At 35.9% G+C, this 22319-nt stretch overlaps 1 protein-coding gene across 16 annotated transcripts in view; it reads left to right on the top strand.

Moving 5' to 3' along the window:
• Positions 1-22319, top strand: part of LOC137251744 (CUGBP Elav-like family member 4) — a 922306-nt gene that overhangs the window by 165550 nt on the left and 734437 nt on the right. For all 16 annotated transcript variants that reach the window (XM_067786552.1, XM_067786542.1, XM_067786541.1 and 13 more), the window contains exon 3: positions 15980-16028. In XM_067786552.1, coding sequence (XP_067642653.1) covers positions 15980-16028 — 49 coding nt within the window. The remainder of the gene's footprint in view (positions 1-15979; positions 16029-22319) is intronic.

Raw genomic sequence — 22319 nt, 5'->3', positions numbered from 1 at the left:
AACTTGGATCGCTGTTGTAATATTTATTAATTCTCTTATAGTGTTCTCTCCGGATCGCTTTACGAGTTTTTCAATGCGGTATTTCTGAGCTAATTCGGAACTGGTGTATTTCGCTGCAGGGAAGTTACTTAAAACTTCTCTCCAAATTTCAAAATCGGACATTGTCGGAACCACCTAGCGCCAATTTTTCGTTTCAAATTTTACGACTCTATCTCACTGAGAAAATACTCCAAAAACGCAGAAATGAAAGCGACTTACATAAGGGAAGTGTAAAGGATTCCGCAGATTTTTTATAGCGATCTATAAGAAACTGTTTAGCTATTTCCCCTGTTAACTTAAAAAAATCACAAATCTTAAACCAAAAGCGCACACTCTTCCAGTTCACTCATATATAGCTTTATTCACTTTATGATGCGCTAATACCTCATCTAGTTGGCTTTGATTGTTTGATTCAATTCAAATGTCGACAAATATTAATAATAAATATTAAACTTATGATATAGATTCAAAATTAAGGTGACATCAGGGCAAAGAACGGGCCACTTAAAAAGTTATTCTGTTTTTAAAGAAAGAAAATTAAAAGTGGTAAAAAAAGCGATTCATTCGGCGTAATGCTGACCGATTCCGTGATTTTTTAGGATAAATCACAGATCATAATTGTAAGCTATCAGTCATAGCAGTTTTACTTCATCAGAACAAATATCCCAACAGTAGGAATCAATTCTACGTTTTTATCTGCTGATTATATTGCTAGTAAATAGCATTAAATATCGCTGTGAAATCCTACAGAACAGCCAAAATCATTTAATTATTTGGCATATGTATTTGTAGTACGTTTTTTCTAATTCTAGAAAAGAACACATGAAATATTACGTTGGCTGCTATGGCCTTAAACCATTGTTTTAACACTGGATATCGACTGTTGGCGGAGGCGTTTTTATATCCATTTCTGTATTATTTTCGGGGACATCTAGTGTTATTCAGTCGCAGTTTAAATAACTTGTTCATTGGTTCATAGCATACTTAGCAGCGAATTTTTCCATTGACGAGAGCTATGTTTGAGTCTATGGTTGCTGAAATTTGTAAGCGTGATTTACGACGGGAAGCAAATGCTATTACAGTTTGCAAGTCATTGCTTACTTTCAAAACTGTTGTCAAAATGTGCCAGAGCTATGTTTGGGTCTATGACTGCTTTTATTAGTAAGCTGTCTTAGAAACGGAAAGAATATGCTGTCGCAGCCAGTCACGGTTATTCCTTGCAAGCTTTCGCTGAAATGTGCCAGAGCTAAGTCTTTGATTGCTATTATTGGCAAGGGTGATTGTGAACGGAAAGCAGATGCTATCACATTCAATCACGGTTATTCCTTCCAAGCTGTGGGTTAATTCTGCCGAGCTATGCTTGAGTCTGCAGTTGCTATTATTGGTAAGCGTTTTCGGGAATAGGCCTATGTAAGCAAAGGAAGAGGGTGGCCCCCACTCCGCTGGAAGACCTGGTGGAAAACGTTTAAAATTGCCTTAGTATTACAAATTGGCACTAGAAAACTCAGATAAGAAGTGACTGGCGCGCCTTGTTGGACAGCCATAACCGTCAAAACGGTTAAGCGCTAACTAAGTAAGTAAGAAAGATTGGGTACGCGAAGTAGATGCTGTCGCAGTCAGTCAATCACGGTGATTCCTTCCTATCTGTTGCTGAAACTAATGTTGATTTTGAGTAGCTTTGACAAAATCATGTACATATACACGAATGTTTGTTAACTATAATTCAATACAATATTTTTATCTTTTGTCATAGTAACAATAAATATATAAATAAATTGCCCCAGGAAAAATTGTCTAATACAGAAAATTATTACAAGTTAACCATCAATTATATACCGAAGAACGTTAAGAGACAGGGAATAGCATCAGGCTATATATTCTTTGATAACTTAAAATGTGCCGAAAGAATATTTTTTTTAATAAATTTTTATGCAGCACTTTAAAGACTCTGAATCCTCCAACATTCTTTTCACTTAGTGAAACTTTAAAACTTTTCTAAAACAAAAGCAAAGCAAGCGAAGAAAAATCACTTAAATGTGATCTACAAGTTGAAAAGTGAACGCCCTCGGGAGCACACAAATTGACTGCCATAGACGTATTGGCTATCCCGCGGCGCTAGACTCGACTGAGTAATGATGATTCAGTCTCAGAGCTTTTAGGGAAAACAAAAGTAAGGAAAAAAAATTGAAATCCCAAATGCAGTTTGCAATGCATTGCACTTCATCACAGCATATTGACGCTGATTTGGAATTTATTTGCCAATAAGTATAGACATTCTTACTAACATGTAAGTCTATACGGATACACTGGATAAACAAGTTGGCAGAAACTAAGTGAAAAAGAAAACAACAAAGTACAAAAATTAAAACAAAAAAAAAAAAACCTTGTGGAGTACTGTGCAAGTAAACAGTGTAACAGAAAGTAGTTAAAAGTAAGTAAGGAAAAAAAGTTTGCACAAAAAATTAAAAACAAAATTTAATACTTGCTGCCTTCAATTGTTCTTATTGACCAAACCAATAGGTAGACTTAACTGAACTACAACAAAGTATACTGAACTCAATCAAGCACATCATTGTTTTTAAATAAGTAATAGAGAGAATAGAAGTAATAAAACAAAATTGATAAAAGTTTGTTACGCAGTAAATGCAGTATCGTAAAGCAAGGTATAACGACTTATGTGGTAGCTGTAAAGGTGAATTTTTGAAAAGAAAATAAAGTGAACCAATTGGACGTTTAAAGTAGTAAAAGCTGTTGTTGCGATATCTCAGATTCACTTAAAAAAGAGCAAAAATTTGTTGTTAAAACTTATAAATCTTTTTCTTGAACTATTTTTTATATATGTATATTTAAATAACGCTACGCCAGGACGGTTAAAGCGACGACTGTCTGGATTATAGCTCGAACATCTTTTCAAAGCAATTCAAAACCCCACTCCTGCAGTGATCCATCTATTGACCAAAGGACTCAACCAAACTCATCTCAGTCCAAACACTACATAGCACCACTACCACGCAGGTACTTATAACACACAGATAAATTGTGGACTGCATCAAGAACTCCACCATAGAGATTACTCGTAGCGCTAGACTTATCGAACGTCTATCATAGCACATTACTACAAAACTATATAGGTTCATCCTAGTACCGCGGTGTACCGCTAGTGATCTATGTAATCGCAGGTCTCGGTGCGTTTCAGAATCGTAACATCAAATTCCAGAAGCATTAAACAAGGGATGCTTAAGGATCCCTACTACATTATCACACCAAATCCACAGACCCCTTACTTGCAGCATGGACAGGTAAAATATCGACTATATTGGACATCCAAGTCAAAAGAATTACACTATCGACTGCTTCACATCCGAAAACATTCGCTGTGACGTTTGATCAGGATCTCCATTTCGGCAAGCATACATACGCAACTGTAAGTAAGGTGCAGAGCCATAACAATATCCTCAAGTCTCCTTTCAGCATTTGGAGAAAAGACAAAGAAATACTCTTAACCACTTATAAAGTAATTCGCTGGCCGCTTTTATACTATGTTCCCAATATGTTCGCCGAACCTAAGAGAGGCACAGTTGAGGAAACTGCAGGCGTGTCAAAACACCGCGCTCATAACTGCCACGGAATGTCCTCTTAAGTCTCTCTCTCCTTCTTAAGTCTCCCCTAGTGGAAGTGTGGGAAGCCGCATGCACGCTGTCTTAACCTAACCTACCGTAGTATGGCTCACTGTACTGTAATATACATTTGAAATGTTCAAGCGAATTTGGCACCGCATTATTGTGAACCAAACAAAATTTTCTAAAAAATGGGGGAGATCACTTAGTTCCATTGATCGTAATACAAACGGGCCACTGTCTGCTATAAGTCATGAGTAAACGCATAGAAATCTCAGAAGCCAACTTCTCCCTGTGCTAAAGGGACAGGAATGAATAGAAATTATTACGCACTTGCTTTGTACTTAGATACACTATTCTAGCCAGGGAATATCTCAAATATCTGAACAAGCAATTTATTGACTGTAGAGCGGTCTATTCGATACTATCGCAGTGGTATGGCCTTCCTTAATGTGCTTTTCTCACATTACCACTGCGTGACATATGTCCCCTAAGCTCAGAGTCTCACGGAACTTTGAAGTGTCCATTGTGGATTGTATGCACTGGGAAACAGGGAATCTCTGTGATGACTCTGACTCAGAGTTCTGGTTCATGGATGGATCGAAATTCGATAACGGAAGAACGGGAGCTGGAATCAATGGGCCGAGCTTCAAGAAATCGATACCAATGGGATGCTACCCCACCATATTTCAGCAGAAATCTCTTCGGAGAGGCTCAACATCGAAAAGCATATACATTATGTCGGACTGCCAGGCGGCCCTGCGTGCCTTGCAATCCTACACAGTTACATCTAAGTTAGTGTATGACTGCGCTGAAATCCTTAATGGCCTGGGAGCCAAAACCAATGTTTTGTTAGGATGGGTTCCCGGACATCAGGGTCATGAAGGTAATAAACATGCAGATTATCTAGCAAAGCAGGGTGCTATAGCAGTATTATATGGTCCAGAGCCATTTTTTGGACTTAAAAAAGCACACACAAAGGAAACTATAAGTAACTGGGAAACTAAACAATTCAGACGTCACTGTATTGACTGCCCAAGGCAAAGACAGGTCAAACTGTTTATACTTCCGGCAACGAAAGTATCAGCCAAACTCATTATCGTAAGCAGGGAGGACCTAAGGACTCTCACTGCGTACAATACGGGACACTGTGGTCTACGATATCACCCAAGTAAGTTAAATCTATCCGATACTCAATTTTGTCGTTTCTGTGAGCTGGAGGATGAAACGTCGGTTCACATTCTCTGCGAGTGCGTCGCTCTGGCTAGGCAGAGACTCTCCTATCGGGGTGGTGTCACTCTTAATCCCTATGTGATATAGTGTAAAAAGCCTGAAGAGAAATTAGCCTGAAAGGTCATGCACAATAGATCTGCACAAAGGTCGCAGTGCTTCCAGGCCTAGTAATAATAATAATAATAATAATAATAGTGTGTTTTCTGCTTTTGCATTATCATTGTTGCTATTTCAGTGATCCAAAAATACAATTTTTTCAAAATTTAAAACTTTTAATCTCTTATAAAAAGCACAACTTTTTACCAAACTTGAGCGAGGGGTTTCAATTCCGACCTTTGATACACAAAACCATTGTTTCGAAAATAAAGTTGTAACCCACTTAGTTCAACATCAATGCACTAATTTTCTACCTCAATTGAGTACAATATGTTAAATATTTTCAAATATTTCACTGCACGTTTACTCAGAATCGGCTGGGCGTAAGTGTGTGTGCGTGATACGTACGTCTGGCTAAATACAGACATAAATAAGTACCGAAAAAACAAACTCACTTGGAAAATTCGCTATTTACAATTAGTCTGCTGTCAGGCGGCTGCAGAAATTGCAGTCAACCTCACTCCATCCCAATCCCCTGCCTTATACAAAATATTGCACCTCCATACTAGAGTCTATTTCACGCTTCCTGTTTGTATGTTTATTTACACAAAATTTAAGTCCATTAGTCAACATTTTTTTTTTTTTTATTTGCTTAGCACTGCTCCTATCGAATGGAATAGTAATTAAAAAGCTTGTTGTAAAATTTGCACAAGCCAACCATTAAGAATTACAAATTTCTAATGATAGCATCATGGTGTGGGTTCAAAATGCCTAAAATGCTACTACAACGCAGAAATTAGGAAGTAGCTGAGCCTAGCAAGTACGCAATTTTATATAAGTATATCTGATTTTTGTATTTTACATATATTTTTGTATGTATAACTATGTGCCTGCGCACTTATTTGTAATTCAATTATGTTAATGATTGCAAAACATTTGCTGTATTTACATTAATGCATAATGAATAGGCATTATACGGCGCATAGTAATGCATGGTAATGGTGGTGCGCCTAAAATTATACTATGCTAACAAATTTGTTTCACTATTCGAACGAGTAAGCTTATATGATGCCAAAGGACATTTGTTGTTTCGGAAAATAAGCAAAATCTGCATTTACAATATTTAGATATAACAGCGCCTAAATGTAGGCTTTACAGCATATTAAAAAAAATCTTAAGCCCTTGCTACATGCTCTTTTTGTACTGATTAAAATTTTGTTGTGCAGAGAATGTTGCATTTCGGTTATTGTGGTGCTGGCGTAGTTACTTTTACTACGCTTGTTGCGAAATTTAGTAAAGGACTCACATTGTCAGCGCGTCAGGTTTGAGCAATTAAATGCATTGAATTTTCTTTGAAATGCATGCAGTTTAACAATGCATATAAATTTTCTTTCAATTAAGCAGGCGCTAGTACAATTACATTTTTCTGTAACCCACTCGTACTCAGCTCTTTTGTGTATTTGTCCTTTTAAGTGTTATCGCGCACAATGCATACTTTTAGGCACATTCTCTCTTGTCTCATATACCGCTTTTTCATTATAACGCTGTACAAAAAGCAACACATTCTACATATTTCACAATTCTATCGTCATATATCCCATTCTCACACCTCTCAAAATGTTTCCGCTATTAACACTGCATTGTTGGCACATTTCACTACGCATAAATGAGTTGTGGCTCAAAGCTTAGCTGGATAAATTAAGTGGTCGATGAACTGAATCCTTGTTGAGTGCTCGTACAAGCGCGTCGATAGCAAAAACAAAATGAGAACCACAAAAAAAAAAAAAAAAAAACGGTCAGCTACAAAATCCAGTTACAATATGCCGTTGTGTTATTTTTGGTTCACATGGATTTGTGCGCAACACATTTTGTTGTTCTGCTTGTCAACGGATTTGTTGACTATTTTGCTGAGCTGTTTTTGGTGCTCGCCGTATCGTGTCGGTCAGCTTTGAAGGGTCAAACAACAGCTGAAAGCTTTAAAATATCATGTTCCTTTGTTGCTGTTTTTGGAGGCTGTTTCTTCACTCATGACATTGCTGTTATACATTTACAGCTCACATATATGTGTTGTTGTCTATGCATGTATTTGTGCTTCAACTACATTATTGATGATGATGATGCCGCAAAATTAAAACCAAATGTTGAACCAAAATTGTGTATTTAGCTTTTGGTTGCGTTCAGTACAGGTTTGTTTGATTCTTTAACATGAAGCGGTATTTTCGCTGGGTTGTACGCATGTTATTCAATAGCTGTGTTTTTGTCTTCGATTGTGGTGGTTTGTGTTGTCTTTATATGATGGCATCTCAACCAAATTTATTTGCCGAGTTAGTATTAGCCATTGATGGAACGTAGCCTGATGTTTTAAATATTTAAATAATTTCATATTGCTTAAATGTATTACAGCCCTTGCAAGGACCTAATGTTACAGGCTCCGATTATTTGTTAAAAGCTCCGATTTTTTTAATGTACACCACTTCGTCTTTCGGTTGAGCTTGGTTGAAAATATTTCATTATTTTACCATACTCCGCAATTTGAAATAGCTATAGGTTCTTTTACAAAAAACTATATATATTCGATATCCACAATCATTTCACGTACAAAGGTTAATATTGCATACTTTTAGGTTTAAGTGAATTTTTTATGCTCAGCGTGCTTTGCACACAGAGTATATTAACTTTGATCGGATAACGGTTGGTTGTACAGGTATAAAGGAATCGAGATAGATATAGACTTCCATATATCAAAATCATCAGTATCGAAAAAAAATTTAAATTGAGCCATGTCCGTCCGACCGTCTGTCCGTCCGTCCGTCTGTCCGTTAACACGATAAATTGAGTAAATATTGAGATATCTTCACCAAATGTGGTACGCGAGCTTATCTGGACCCAGAATAGATTGGTATTGAAAATGAGCGAAATCGGATGATAACCACGCCCACTTTTTATATATATAACATTTTGGAAAACACAAAAAACCTGATTATTTAGTAAATAATACACCTAGAATTCTGAAATTTGACATGTGGACTGAAGTTGAGACTCTTGATAAAAATTAAAAAAAAAATTTTTTTAAAGGGCGTGGCACCGCGAATTTGTGATAAAATCAATTTTACAAATATTATTAATCATAAATCAAAAATTGTTAAATCTATTGTTACAAAATTCGGCAGAGAGGTTGCCTTTACTATAAGGAATGCTTTGAAGAAAAATTAACGAATCGCTTAAGGACCACGCCCGCTTTATATAAAAGATTTTTAAAAGGGTCGTAGACGAATAAAATAAGCTATATCTTTGAAAAAAAGCTTTATAGCAAAGGTATAACATTTCCCCACTGGATTTATAACAATAAATAGGAAAAACTTCAAATTTTAAAAAATGGGCGTGGCACCGCCCCTTTTATGACTAAGAAATTTTCTATGTTTCGGGAGCCATAACTCGAAGAAAAATTTTCCCTATAGCAAGAAATATTTCTAGAAAAAATGGACGAGATCGGTTAAAGACCACGCCCAATTTTATATAAAAGATTTTTAAAAGGGTCGTAGACGAAAATAATAAGCTTTATCTTAGCGAAAAAGAGCTTTGTATCAATAGAATTTTACTTTCTAAATTGAATTATAACATTAAATTGGAAAACACTTAAATTTGAAGAAATGGGTGTGGCACCGCCCCTTTTTTGTATAAGCAATTTTAAATTTACATATCGTAAATTTTACATATCGTAACAAAATTGGGTACACATATTTTCCTTATAGCAGAAAATATTTCTAGTAAAAATGGACTGGATTGGTTAGAGACCACGGCAACTTAGATGTAAAACAAGTTTAAAGGGTTTTAAGGGGTCGTAGACTAGAATAATAACCTATAACTTAGCAAAAAATTGTTTCGAATCAATGATATTTCACTTATCAAGTTTTATTGTAAAAGAAAATGGGGAGACATTTTTTTTAAACGTGTTATGTAGAAAAGTAATTTATCTGAAATGAAATGTGCAACTGAAGCTCACGCAGAGTATATAATGTTCGGTTACACCCGAACTTAGACACCTTTACTTATTATTTCTTGTTTTTTTTTCAACAGGAAGAAAATATATAAATATTTGATGAGGCTGAGGATGCATCTAAAATTCTATTTCTGAAGAAGAGAGAGTATTACCTCAAAAATCGGAAACATTTTAATGCGGCGCTCCTTTATTCCTTGAACGTAAACCCTATACTAAATATAAAACTATTTTTTCAGTTCAAAAATATAAATTTTGGAAAAATCCTGACCCCAGTTCTACCTAGCGGTTATTTCAGTATATGCTGAAAAATTTCCGGGACATGTACATGGCAGGATTTAGAAGAAGTTTTTAACCTACACTTAACTAAATAATACTAGCTACCGCTGTTTTTCTGTAGAAAACAAATATATTTTGCAAACAACTTTTTGGATTAACCCGTTAAACACTGAAACACCCGGCCTTAGTTTGATTTTCAGTATTAGGCACACTTTTATCAGCATTGCATACTTTAAGGCGTAATTGACAAATTTGTATATTTTCTGCTCTACCGGTTTTAAACAGCATGAAAAATATTATATTCTAAGCTTTCTGAAATATTATCTTTTGTACATGGCCGTATTTTCTTTTTGTAGAAGTAATGAAGCCAGTTGATATTACTTCTATTTTTTGGAATTATTTCGCTGCACTTCATATTTTACTCTCATTGTACTTCTTCCTCTTGTTGCCCTTACTTTTCGGACTTTCCTTCACCTTTTTCTACCATCCATTCCCCATTTGCCCTTTTCCTTTTCTTTCGCTTAACTTTTTTCGCACACTGCATTACTTAATCAATAATAATTGCTCCACTATAGCGGCAGAAGTCTCCTAGATCTAACTCCGCTACACATTGCCAAGCGAGCTCCCCTGAATATTGCAAAGGAGTTCTCGGTCAAAGGATGGATCATCTCATGCCAAAATATGGAGGAACTAAGAGAGAAGATATCAATCCTTGAACTCTCGAGAGATTATATCTTCAAGCAATTAGTCCTTCGGAGAAAATATAAAGTATAGTTGGGAGGAAAGATAACTTGAAATGCAATGCTAGAGAACATCCAAAGCCTACAAAAGATCACATAGTACACAAATGGCTCTTAAACTCATAATGGGTTTGGAGCTGGTGTCTTTGGACACAAGGTCGGAATATTAGTGGTTCTGGGAGAATACTCGAACATATTTAAAGCGAAAGTATACGCCAAAAATCTGTGCGATGAGCTGAACCTTCAGCGCGGATACTCAGAAGATACCTAGCCGTATTCAGTGAAAGTGAAGCCGTACTTAATGCAACTCCGGCGTTAGAAATAAAATCAACACTAGTCTTAGAGTGCGCGGTTAGCGAAACCAGCATCTGCCAGTTGGCCTGCAAGGAATTAGAGGGCATTCCTTGTTAAAATATAGGAAGAATAGGGAATAGCACGGGGGCAAATCCGCCAAGTTTAAAGCAATCACAGCTACCATGTAGAGGTTATAGTACAAAACGCTATAGGGTAAACATAAGTATTTCAAAAAATAACGTAACAACTCAAACAGCTATTTTCACAGTCCCTTGCAGACTCATAAGCAACATGCATAAATTTGGCATAAAAGTACCTGCTGATCCTGTGGTAGTTCAGCGGAGACGGCGAAACCTATCCTTTTCGAATGAGATGCAAACTAAGGACTGTTTTTGGTCTTACTAAGGCCAGAGCAATCCCGCATTAAACCCCTCAAGCCAAGGGAACTACTAGGCTTCATTAGGGAAGTCGGCTTAGATGAGGTGTTGAGAGAGAGATTAGGCCACAAATGCAATCATTACCATTTATATCTCCATCTACTGTAGTATTAAAAGGAATCAAAATATTCCCTCCCTAACCTTTGATGAGCCTAAAAGTATGTAGTGATTATATCAAACAAAAATTTCAAAACCGGAAAAGCGTGTAAATAAATATATATATTTTTTTAAAAAATCTGTATATGAACTAAAATAATCAATATCACAAAACTATACTAAAAATAAAAAAGTTCTACTTCTGTATTTCCTTCCTTGAACACCTAAAATTATGCAATCAAATTGAATTTCCTTTTTTCTTTTTTCTTTTGCTTTGTCCCACAATGTAGATAAGTAAGTAAGTACTTACGTCAATGGCTTGTGACTTACCAATCTGTAAGCGTGAAAATTGTCTGTCTGTATAACTACGTTTGCCTGTCTAACTGTCGCTCTTCAAAACAATTCATCCATTTAATGTTTTATGCAAGCAAGCACGTAAGTGTTTATACAATACTTCCACTAAATATATATGTATGTATGTGTGTCGCAGATACAACGTTCGTATTTGTGTGCACTCAAAGTGGTAAATCGTAATCATCTGCCAATCGTCCTTTAATAAATTATTCAACTAAATCACCACTTAAATGCTAACCAACAACAATAGTAAATAGCAATGAATGCAATTCAATGACCAAATCACCCATCAGCCGACGAGGTCAAGAATTTGCAGTGAAACAGATACACACAATTACATATATATAAGTATTTTAACTTAACAAATCCAATTGAAAATCCACCAAAAAGCAATGACTACTTGTTCAGAATGATTTAAGCACAACAAAATTGGTTGTTGTAACAAAAAAGCGAAATAAACAAAGCAACTCTACCAAGAATTAAGTATTCGGGTGCAGACCATGTTTTCGAGTTTACTCAATCTTTTACCAATTTTTACAAAATTGTTCTACCTTTTATGTATTTTCCACAACTCTTTCCGCTTATCTGTCTGCCTAAATAAGTGTCTATCCTTTCCTTTTTCACATTTTTTTTTCCAAAGCCGCACATTGATCCACTTGAACCAATGACTTCGTTGTTTTGTGTCCACCTTACAAAACTCATTGCTTTTGATGTATTTTTTCTATTTCTTCTACTTTTTTATTTTACTTATATTGCACTTAAGCGTTTGGTAACCCATTTCAATTCCTTTGCGGTGTAGTTGTAGTGAGGAGCTGGTAGTTTTTTTTCACCTCTCATTTTATTAATTTTTTTTGTTTTATTTCAATTTCTCTTAACTTTACCGGTGATTTGTTGCGGATTTGTGCTCTATTGTAATAAAATACAGTAATCAACGTATTGCAGAAGTAGCAAAGAAAAACAAAGACTACCCATTTGAAGTTCAAGTAATGAAATTAACGGTGGGTCTGCAGTTTTGGTTTGCAATGATAAGAAATGTGGAAGTAGCAGCCATACCCAGCAGCGAATACGGAAGAAACGGTGAAATTTTTTTCGTTAAATAACCTTTTTTTATTCTCAATCTTAAAAAAAAACCCTCTATTAATTTTGTATCTGAAATTGTGCCAGGAAATTTCGAAAACTTGTTCGAAAAATTTCGAAAATTGGAGAAACTTTTACGAAAATTTCGAGCATTTTATTTGCATTTCACTGAATTTTTTTGAGTATGCATTTTTGCAGCTCAAACAATTTTATTCTGACAAAGTACCAGTTAAAGGTCTATTAAAATTCACATTGTTTTTATGTTTTTTTAAGTGTCATATTTTCTTTTTTTATAGGGAAGCAAATGTAGAACATTCTTCGAAACTAAGTAAAAAGTTCGAAATTTCGTAAAATAACCTTTTTTTATTCTCAATCTTATAAAAAAAACCCTCCAAAAATTTTGATCTGAAACTGTGCCAAAGCATTTCGAAAACGTGTTCGAAAAATTTCGAAAATTAGTGAAACTTTTTCGAAAATTTCGAACATTTTATTTGGATTTCGCTGAGTTCTTTCCAGTATGCATTCTTGTAGCTCAATCAATTTTAATCTAACAAAGTACCAGTTAAAGGTCTATCAAAACTCGCATTAACTTTAAAGTTTTTTTAAAGGGTATTTCATATTTTCTATTTTGTATGGAAGCAAATCTGGAACATTCTTCGAAAACTTTAAGTAAAAATTTCGAAATTTCGTAAAATAACCTTCTTTATTCTCAATATTTTAAGAAAAACACACTATAAATTTTTTAACTGAAATTGTGCCAATCAATTTCGAAAACATTTTCGAAAATTTTCGGAAATTAGAGAAACTTGTATTAAAATTTCTAATACTTTATTTGAATTTCACCGAATTTTGTTGAGTATGCATTGTTGTAGGTCAATCAATTTTAGTCTAAGAACGTCCAGTTAAAGGTCTATTAAATCGCATTGATTTTAAGGTTTTTTTAAAGGGTCTTTCATATTTTCTTTTTATATGGAAGGAAATCTGGAACATTCTTCGAAAACTATAACAAAATAGTTCGAAATTTGCGTAAAATTTTTTCAAATTTTATTAAAGCAGTTATGAAATTAGTTTGCGCAATTTGAATAACAAAATTCATAGAACTCATTTTTTTGTTTTGCTGATTTCCGAGAGGGTGGATAATCGATGTATATTTGAACGATTTGTGCACAAATCAAATTCGACAAGGAAGGTCGGAAAATCGTTCCAACATACATAAAATTCATTGAAGTTTTTCTTTTAAAATTTCGAAGATAAAAGTCCTTTGCCGGATTAGATCCAGTATATTCCGGAAAATTACAGCAATAAGGAAACAGCTTGACCACCGCGGGCATGATTTGGTATGCTCACATTGAAGCTCCCAGCTTATCCATTCATCCGCGTCCCTGGGGAGCTTGAGGTCATGAGAGGAATATGTGCTTAGTAAGTTGTATCCTTTACGGATGATTGAAGCTCAAAATTGGGTAAAACAAGCTACAAATTGCGCTAACAACCCCTTTGAATCCTCCGAATATCTGATTGGTTTGGTCGTATACACCAAATATTCGATTAAGCAACTAAAAACTGTAAGAAAAAACAGAAAACATGTTTGTTAACTATTCATTTGAAATTTCGAAGTTGTTGTTTTTGTGTTAACAGTGTGTTGTCTCATTCCGTAAACGCCACCATTCACAAAATTTCATCAAAGTCCTCTAACGACAGTAAACTCGCAGAATCAATACGGTCAAATCATTGAAATTAAGAGGAGTGAATCATTGATTTAAAAGGTCTTGGTTCCTCGTTGTATTTGTTGAAGATATAATTGATGTCAACTGAGAACATATCGCATGTGGGACACACAATTCTATTGTTCGGATTGGATTTAAATAACTGACAGTGTAACCTGTTACAATATCTAGCGCAAAGTTGAACCAGAGTGACAAGTGTCTTCCTGTTTAGACTTATTTCCACTTCTGCTAGAGTGTAATGTAATAATAACATTGTTCACCGGGCGCGACCTAGCAAAGGTGCTTTGTGTGGATTTGACTTACTTCTTCCTCGCGCTTTTCTAGATTTAGCGGATGTGTTGTTAATCCTTAATGATTACAGAGATTAATACTTTTCTGTCGATATATTCTTAACTTCCCTTATATTGAGTTCTTTTGCCTTATTATGTAGATGATATTCAGCAGGTGATAAGGAGACATTTCGACGCAATTTCAAGTGCAGTATTGGCTGCTCTATAGACTTTTTTTCTTTTTAAGTTGTGGGAACAAGCGGGACGTATTAATGGACATTCTTTGAAGTTTTAAGCAGATTTTCCTTAAATTTTCACAAGCGCAGCCGACAAAAGACTTAAGGCTTTGTTGTTGTTTTTTTTATTCCAGATTTAATTTAAGTAACATGGGTCTTGAAGGCCGCTGGCGAATATAAAACCTTAGGTACTTATTTATTTTTTCGACTAGTTCATCTTTTCAAGGTCAGGGATTGAATCTATTGCCCAGTCGGTAGCATGGGCAGGAAAATAGTAGTTCCTTCTGTTGGCGAATGGAGACTTAATATGTTGAAATTAAACAGAAGTGGGTAGGTGGTGCCACTTTTCATTCTTAAATTAAACCGACGTTTGTCGGGATGAAGGCCTGAATCTTCTGTGCCTTCGCCTGACGTGCTGCGGCCAAATGTTTGAAAAGCTTTTGAAAGATTAGGTGCCACAAGCACCAGTGTCATTACTAATACATAGTTTGTGTGCGTATGAGCGGTTTTTAGGGAGGCGATGGTGCTATGCACCACTGCTGGGGATTACTCGATGTAATTTGCAATCACTTGTCAAATTTAGTATGGAGTCAAATCGCACGGAGTGAGCACCGTTTCAAGATACACATATTCTTACTATAAATCTTGCTCTAAGTATTATTCCTGACCTTACTCTATTTCTTACCCTTTCTACCTATCTTACTGTTACTCTTAGACATTCTTACCCATGCTCTTTTTCTAAATATTACTCTTATCCTTAATCCTTCCCTTACAATTTCTTTGCTTATTTAGTTTTACTCTTACTCTTACACTTGTCCTTTAGTTTACTCTTAATCTAACTCTTACACTTACTTCTACTATTGCTGACACTCTTTCACTAAGTTTTACTCTTTCTCTTCCTCTCACTATTTTTCTTACTCTTATTCTTACGCTTACTCTTACTTCTATTCTTACTCTTACTACAGCTCTTACTCCTACTCTTACTCTCACGCTTACTCTTACTTCTTGTGCTACTTTTTCTCTTATTCTTACCCCTAATCCTTCTCTTATGCTCTTTAACTAATTATTGTTCTTACTAAATCCTCTCGCATGTACTCATACTTACCCTATTATCTTTCCTCTTCCTATGACTCGTGCCTTACCCTCAATTTTTTTCCTTTAACCTCTTCTTTTAACCCTTAGTTTACAATATTCGAGTTCCATGTGTCTACCTTAATATTCTCTTCCTCCTTCTTTCAACTAAATAAGTTTTGAAAGTTCTTCCTTAGATACACTTTAAGTTTGCTAATTCCTTTAAGAACCACCTGTTACAACTTACACTAAAGTAGTTCATAAAGTGACATGACTCGTATATTAGAAATTAAGTTATTTTGCCATGAAATGTTGTGGTCAGACAAACCATTTTGATAGAAATTCAAAAAATTTTCCTTTTTCACAAAACTTAATTAAAATATGAATTCTCACCAACATATTCTCCTTTTCTGATTTCAGATGAACCGTGCTTTACAGCTCAAGCCAGCTGAAAGTGAAAGTCGAAGCGGTAAGTCAAAAAACTAAAAAAAAAGTAAAATATTTTAAGGTGAAACTCAAATCTGCAGATGAAATATAATTTATTTTCATACATAAATATCACAGCAATGTTTTCAAAATACCGTAAACATTTTCAATATTTCAGAAAATAAAAAATTAAGGCTTTATAATTGGTTTATACGAACATATTTTTATTGTAAGCCTATTTGAAGTTTCAATTCAAACCAACTTAAGCAGTAATCGTTGAGTTGAGACATTTCTTCTTCTACTCTCTCTCAACATCTTCGTTTATTTTTCAATTCATACCCTTTGACACGTTTATTGCCATTGTCACTTTGACTTGCTACAAATGCATTTCATTCCAATTCAATTTAAGCCGCTGACAGGCATGTCAAACAATTATAGCCAACAAGCTTTGAACAAAAGTATGCAAACGACGAACTGAATGAACGAATGAACGAACAAAAGGCCAATTGCACAAAAATGCAAATAAAAGTAAGAAAACGAAATATTTAAGAAATTTTACAAATCTTTGCCACAAAAGCAATAAAAGGAAGGCAAAGCTTTAGCAACTTTGCCACAGCCAAAGTGCACAGACATATATAAGAACGTGCATATATATATATGTATGTGTAAGTGCAGTAAGCCAAAAGCCAAAACTTTAAGTATTTTGTAACACAAAAAAGGACATTCGTACAAAGTCAAGCAAGTAATAATAGTCAGCGAACGCAACAAATGTCTTTTTTTTTTTTTTTGAAGAGGAGTACAAACCGCAAGCAATAAGACACACATACATACATACGCATAAACATATGACCTTTAAACTTTGTTAGAGGACGATGTCAAAGTATTAATCGCATCATTGCGCTCAAAAAAGGGTGAATAAAATAAAAAGTATGGGTATATAAAAGGAATATAAGAAGTAAAGATGTATGTGGTATAGATAGTGGAATGAAAATGTAAAATGTAAGATCTGTATAAAAAATCATAAGACACTAGGTAAGGACTAAAATGTCGCTTGAAGTTTTGTTAGTTTAATACGTTAATACCTTAGGTGGAAGCAAGTACAATTTATTAGTTGTAGGTATTTTTTAATTCTGTATACCTTATTCATTAAAACCCGTGCCTATAACCAACCGCCATATCCATGTTTTAACTTTTGGTATTGTGAGGATCTGCACTCTTTCCTTCACCTTAAACAATGCATGCGAGCTTTGCCTTTAGAGGTTTGAAACAACTTTCTCTAGGCGCTGCAAGCTTGCAATGTTGTCACACGCTATCAACTTACACCATTGTGCAAATCTCTTGAACGCCTTACGGGCCCACTCTAAGCGCTCGCGCTCCAGCTCTGTTGAATCGACCGTGGCTCCGAAGCATTTGACGATTCTTAGTGCAGATCGGTACTGCGAGAAAGATATCCAAGACCCTCTGGTCTATAGCCTTCTTCACTATACTTCTCCTTTTAAATTTCCACGCTTTTTTTCATGACGCTTGTTCACTCTCTACAACTTCGCTCCCCTAGTCCGACACACCGCGCGTAGCGCTTTTGTTTTCCTTCGTTTTCAACTACGTTTTATTGCTTCCAACTTCCTTATTAAGATAGGATCTTCATTTATATTGGATAAGATAATCATTTATCTTGGTCGTACGATTACCTACCCGATAAGGAGGGGCTCATTGGTCCAATATTAAATAAAAGGAAATGAACAGTCTGCCACAGAATCGACATAAACACTTCCCGAAGTAGCCCAGCATCGATAAGGCTCCGTTGGAATGCAGCCCAATATATATCCCTGGCTGCATATCATCCAATATACAAGCTCCGCAGATCAACCCAGAAAGGGAAGGCTGGCAGTTCTTGAAATCCGGCCACCATTCTATAAGGCGTAATGGCTTGGATGCAAGACCCTAAGCTCCTCAGTCACGTAGTCATGCGCTATGGATAAACAATTAAACCAAGGGGCCAATCCTAGTGAGGGTACAAAATTTCCATAAAAATGTCTAGTTATAAGAGCTGCATAAACCTAAAAAGTTTCCAATTAGGATCAATTATGATTATATTAATGATGATGTTTTACTATCGCAAAACAACGATTGTATGGCCTTTGAAAAAGATGAATAGGTTTGATTGATTTCTCTATGAAAATTAACTTCGAAATTATTTTGATGTGTATTTGCGTACAATATAGTCCAATATAGAATGTACATAAGTCAATATTGTTAAAGGTTACTTTATTTTATGTTATGTTATATTATGTAATGCTATTATATGATATGTTTTATTATGTCATGTTGCGTTATGTCTTGTTATATTATGGTGTGTTATGTTATGTTATTTTATGGTGTGTTATGTTATGTTATGTTTTGTTATGTTATGTTATGTAACGTTATGTAATAGTATGTTTTGTTTTTTTTTTTTACCTTGGACGTTGTTCTTCGCGCTTTGTGTGTACTGTGGGTACTAAGAAAGGTCTTCCGCATGTGGTATCATTCCATACAACCTCAAATGTTTGTAACTCAAAAGGGTGTTGTTTTCATCTTATTCTTTGTAGTTAATAAGAAGTATGCTTGGTGAAGTTTCCACTATCTCCAAACTGAAAGCTTTAGTGTCGCTGCGTTTGTAGACGTTACTGTTGAACCACTTTGTTCGCCTCGCTATTTCGCTACTAGCAAACGTGAGATTTATAATGTATTATCCACTGCCAAATCGAATGTATTGTTACTGGGTTCATTTGGCAGTTCTAGCCTATTTTAAAACTGAAAAAACTTGTTTCGAACCCAGGTCCGTCGGTGTGTTAGACAGAGCACGCTATTACCACACCACAACAGCCGGTATAATATATGTATGTATACTGAAATAATTTGTCGTGAACACCCCCCCCCCCCCCCCCCAAGTTTACTAAACTTCCCCACTCGATTCAGCTGAACACAGACTCACAACACCTCTGGCATTTCATTCACTTTTGTAGCAACTTACCAGCCTTTCCTTTCTTCCCTGCACATAAAAACCCACAGCTAACTAATAACTTGTCTTTTCATCTGTCTATTTCTTATGTGACTTATTTGTTTGTTTGTAATAGTTTAAAGTTTTCACTAATCCGACCACGGAAATTGGTCGTGAATTACTGCTGCATTCTTCAGCTAAGTTCGTTTACTATTTTATACTTCCATTTGCATTACATGCAGACTTCTGTGGTTTGAATAGCAACTGCACGCCCCCCACACTAGCTCACCCACAATGCCTGAGCTCGAACTTTTCAACTCTGCGATAAATTAGCCACCTTTGCCATACGCCCAAATCGTACACTCAGCTGTCTTGCCAGTATCACTCTTAATCCACTTCAAGTTTAGAAGTAATCAACAAACTCAAATGTTTTGTGAAGAAGAAGAAGAATATGTTTGGACTTCTTAGCTCTTTCCAAAGGCACAACTGAAAGCAACAAAGTTTTTAGTATCTACATATAAAACTTATCTTATCGGTTACAGCAAAGCGTCAGTAGGAGCAATTATGCACATACAAACACAAAGATATATGTATATATATAGGGACATATAAACATGCATAGCTAGAAACAATGTATACTGTCAAATACAAATGAGGTTACTCATACGACAAGGCGCACCAAATTTTACTATGCAAAATGCACATTTGTATAAATCTCACATATTCATACATATCTAACGCCTTGACTCTAATGCTAGTGAGGATGATGACAGTTATTTTTGGTACTACTACTCTTGCATTCAACTTTCAACTCACACACTTACGCCATCATCTAAGTTGTTAGTAGCTGTCACTCAGCCAACTCATGTCAACAATCGTAAAGAATGTCCGTAGAACGTATTAAAGGAGTATAGAACGTAAGTTGAAGACCTGATTTGAAAAGCTGGAAAATAAAAAAAGTGAAAAATGGAATCAGAGCTGTTGTGTACGTAAATGCAATTATAAGCGACAAGTTTAATTGCTTGTGGTGAGCAAAGATTCTTTTTAGGATTTGCGATTAAGTATACAGACAATGCACATATACCTACAAAAAAAACATCCATCAATGCAGCAATGCATATTAGTATATTTGTGTGTGTGTAACAGTAAATAAACAAAAATCTTGATAACTGGTTGGTCAGCAATTTTATCTGCGCATTTTGCATGGATATATCCAAAGGGCACTAAAGCATACATAAGTGGCTAAAAAGTGAGCAAAAGTTAATTTAAGGGATGTAGCGTATTTCTAGCGAACCTAATAGGTTGACTAGTATGCATGGTTAGTCGAGAGAAACTAACATAACATTTGCCAATTTTTTTTTGCCAATTTGTTTCAGATTTCTATTTCTTATTCATATCTGATTAATTTTAGCTATCTTGACAAAAATCGCGGAAACCGAAGCGTACAGGAACTATTATAGGGACCTGCTGCTGATCTACAAGGTTGAAAGTTTCAGAACATCGAGCGGATATTTTGTGCTCCAGCAAAACAGGGCGGTTTAGGAAAGTTCTAGAAAAAGGAACCATAGTACATGGACCATTCTAGAAAAATATTGGGGAATGGTCAAGAAGTTGTGCAAATTATTTTGAGGCGCTTGTCGACACACATTTACTATCGCGAGATGATTAAGCCAACAGACAGCAGTTTCACTTTTATCACGGAGTGGGTAATGACGTGTTAATTGGCCAATGTCAATTCAATTCTGCAAATTTCGAGTAGATCGATCGTGTGTCGAATTAATATACGAAGGGTACATTAGACTGAGTCATGTACCGCACTCTTGGAGAACTGCTCGTGTAGTTTTCCCACCTGATGCTAAGAAGATTGATCATATGTATCACAGAGACTACAGGCCCATTAGCCAAATATAATTTCTGCTCAAAGCTTTTGAGGGGCTGTTGGATGTGTACATTAACTCCATAAGTTGAAAAAATGTTCTCGATAATACAACATGCATACACTGAAGGCAAGTCGGTGAAAGTGGAACTGTATAGGTTGGTTATAAGCATCGTGAAAACCCAGGAATATAAGGAGTATGCCTTAGGAGCCTTTTAAGATATTTCTGGGGCTTTCCACAATATGGGTGGTCAGGGATTGTCTTAATTGAAGAACATCCAACCATAACCAAGTGGATCAGCTGCACGTTAAATTGCTTGAAGATTACTTCACAAGGGGGGTTGTATAAGGTAAGTCCCGAAATCAGTGAACAGGGGCACTCGAAGGGGGCGGTTCTATAACCTCTGCTGTGTACGCTGCTCATAAACGAACAGCTCAGGCGGTTCGCTGAGGGACCCGTCAAACGTACGACGTACGCATATGACGTTGCAGTTGTTATATGTGGGAAGTGACTTCTAAGATTTATCTGTTTGGTGGATCGTGCACTTCGGGATATGCATATCCGAAAATTTAATGTCGGGTGTACGGTCAAAGCGGAGAAGACAGATATATATTTGTTTCTAAGAGTTACAAGGTCCCAACTTGTTGTGGGCATAAGCTAGAAGGGGCGAATTTGCAGAAAAAACCTTAGAAGAAATAACAGGGAATTATTCTAGACAATAAATTATCGTAGAAGTTCAACGTGGTGGAGAAAGTGATGCCAGCTGAAGTGAATGCCATTCTGAACATTTAACAACTGAAACGAGGCTCAGTGCCTTCGGCGTAGCTTGAGCCGAGACCGTACGTCCATAGTTGTATAGCGCCAGCAAATATTGGGCGGAGAGCATACCGATCTCCCAGCATGCGCTTCTATGGTTCTCTTTAGAGCCACAACAGAGACGACAGGTGGGCGCGAGGATATTCAACGAGGTGTACACGTGTACACCGATGATTGTGGAGTAATGAAAGAAGTAAGGTCCTCGGTATGCTGTGTGGACTTAGAAATGAACAGATCCTACCGGCTGCTAGATCACTGCAGTGTTTTTCATGTGGAAGTAGTAGCCGTGACTAAAGCAGAAAATATCTTATACTACAGCTGCGTCAAAAATTATGGCAATTATATTGCATAGCACAACTTCTTGACGTATTGTAACGAACTTAGGGAAATTCTGCTTATTTGCAACCTTCTGCTAACGTTCGAATCGTTAAACTGTTGAACAAATCACTCCCATATTCTGCATAGCAAAATGGTCTTTATTCGACTACGTTGGGAGTAGTACAATTATATTTCACAATTAAACTTCACTTCGCAACTGATAGCGTGTTTAAATTAGACTGATTACTGATTTCTCAGCTTGCGCTGATTTCATACTCTCCGTTGCTTCATTCGCATTTTTCTACAAAAGTCTAGACGTTTCGCCTTCTAGATTCTGTTGCTTGGT

The sequence above is a fragment of the Eurosta solidaginis genome, chromosome 5 (assembly GCF_040869045.1).
Source record: "Eurosta solidaginis isolate ZX-2024a chromosome 5, ASM4086904v1, whole genome shotgun sequence".
Classification (NCBI taxonomy): domain Eukaryota; kingdom Metazoa; phylum Arthropoda; class Insecta; order Diptera; family Tephritidae; genus Eurosta; species Eurosta solidaginis.
The sequence above is the reverse complement of the archived record's forward strand: the minus strand, read 5'-3'. Positions and strand labels throughout refer to the sequence as shown.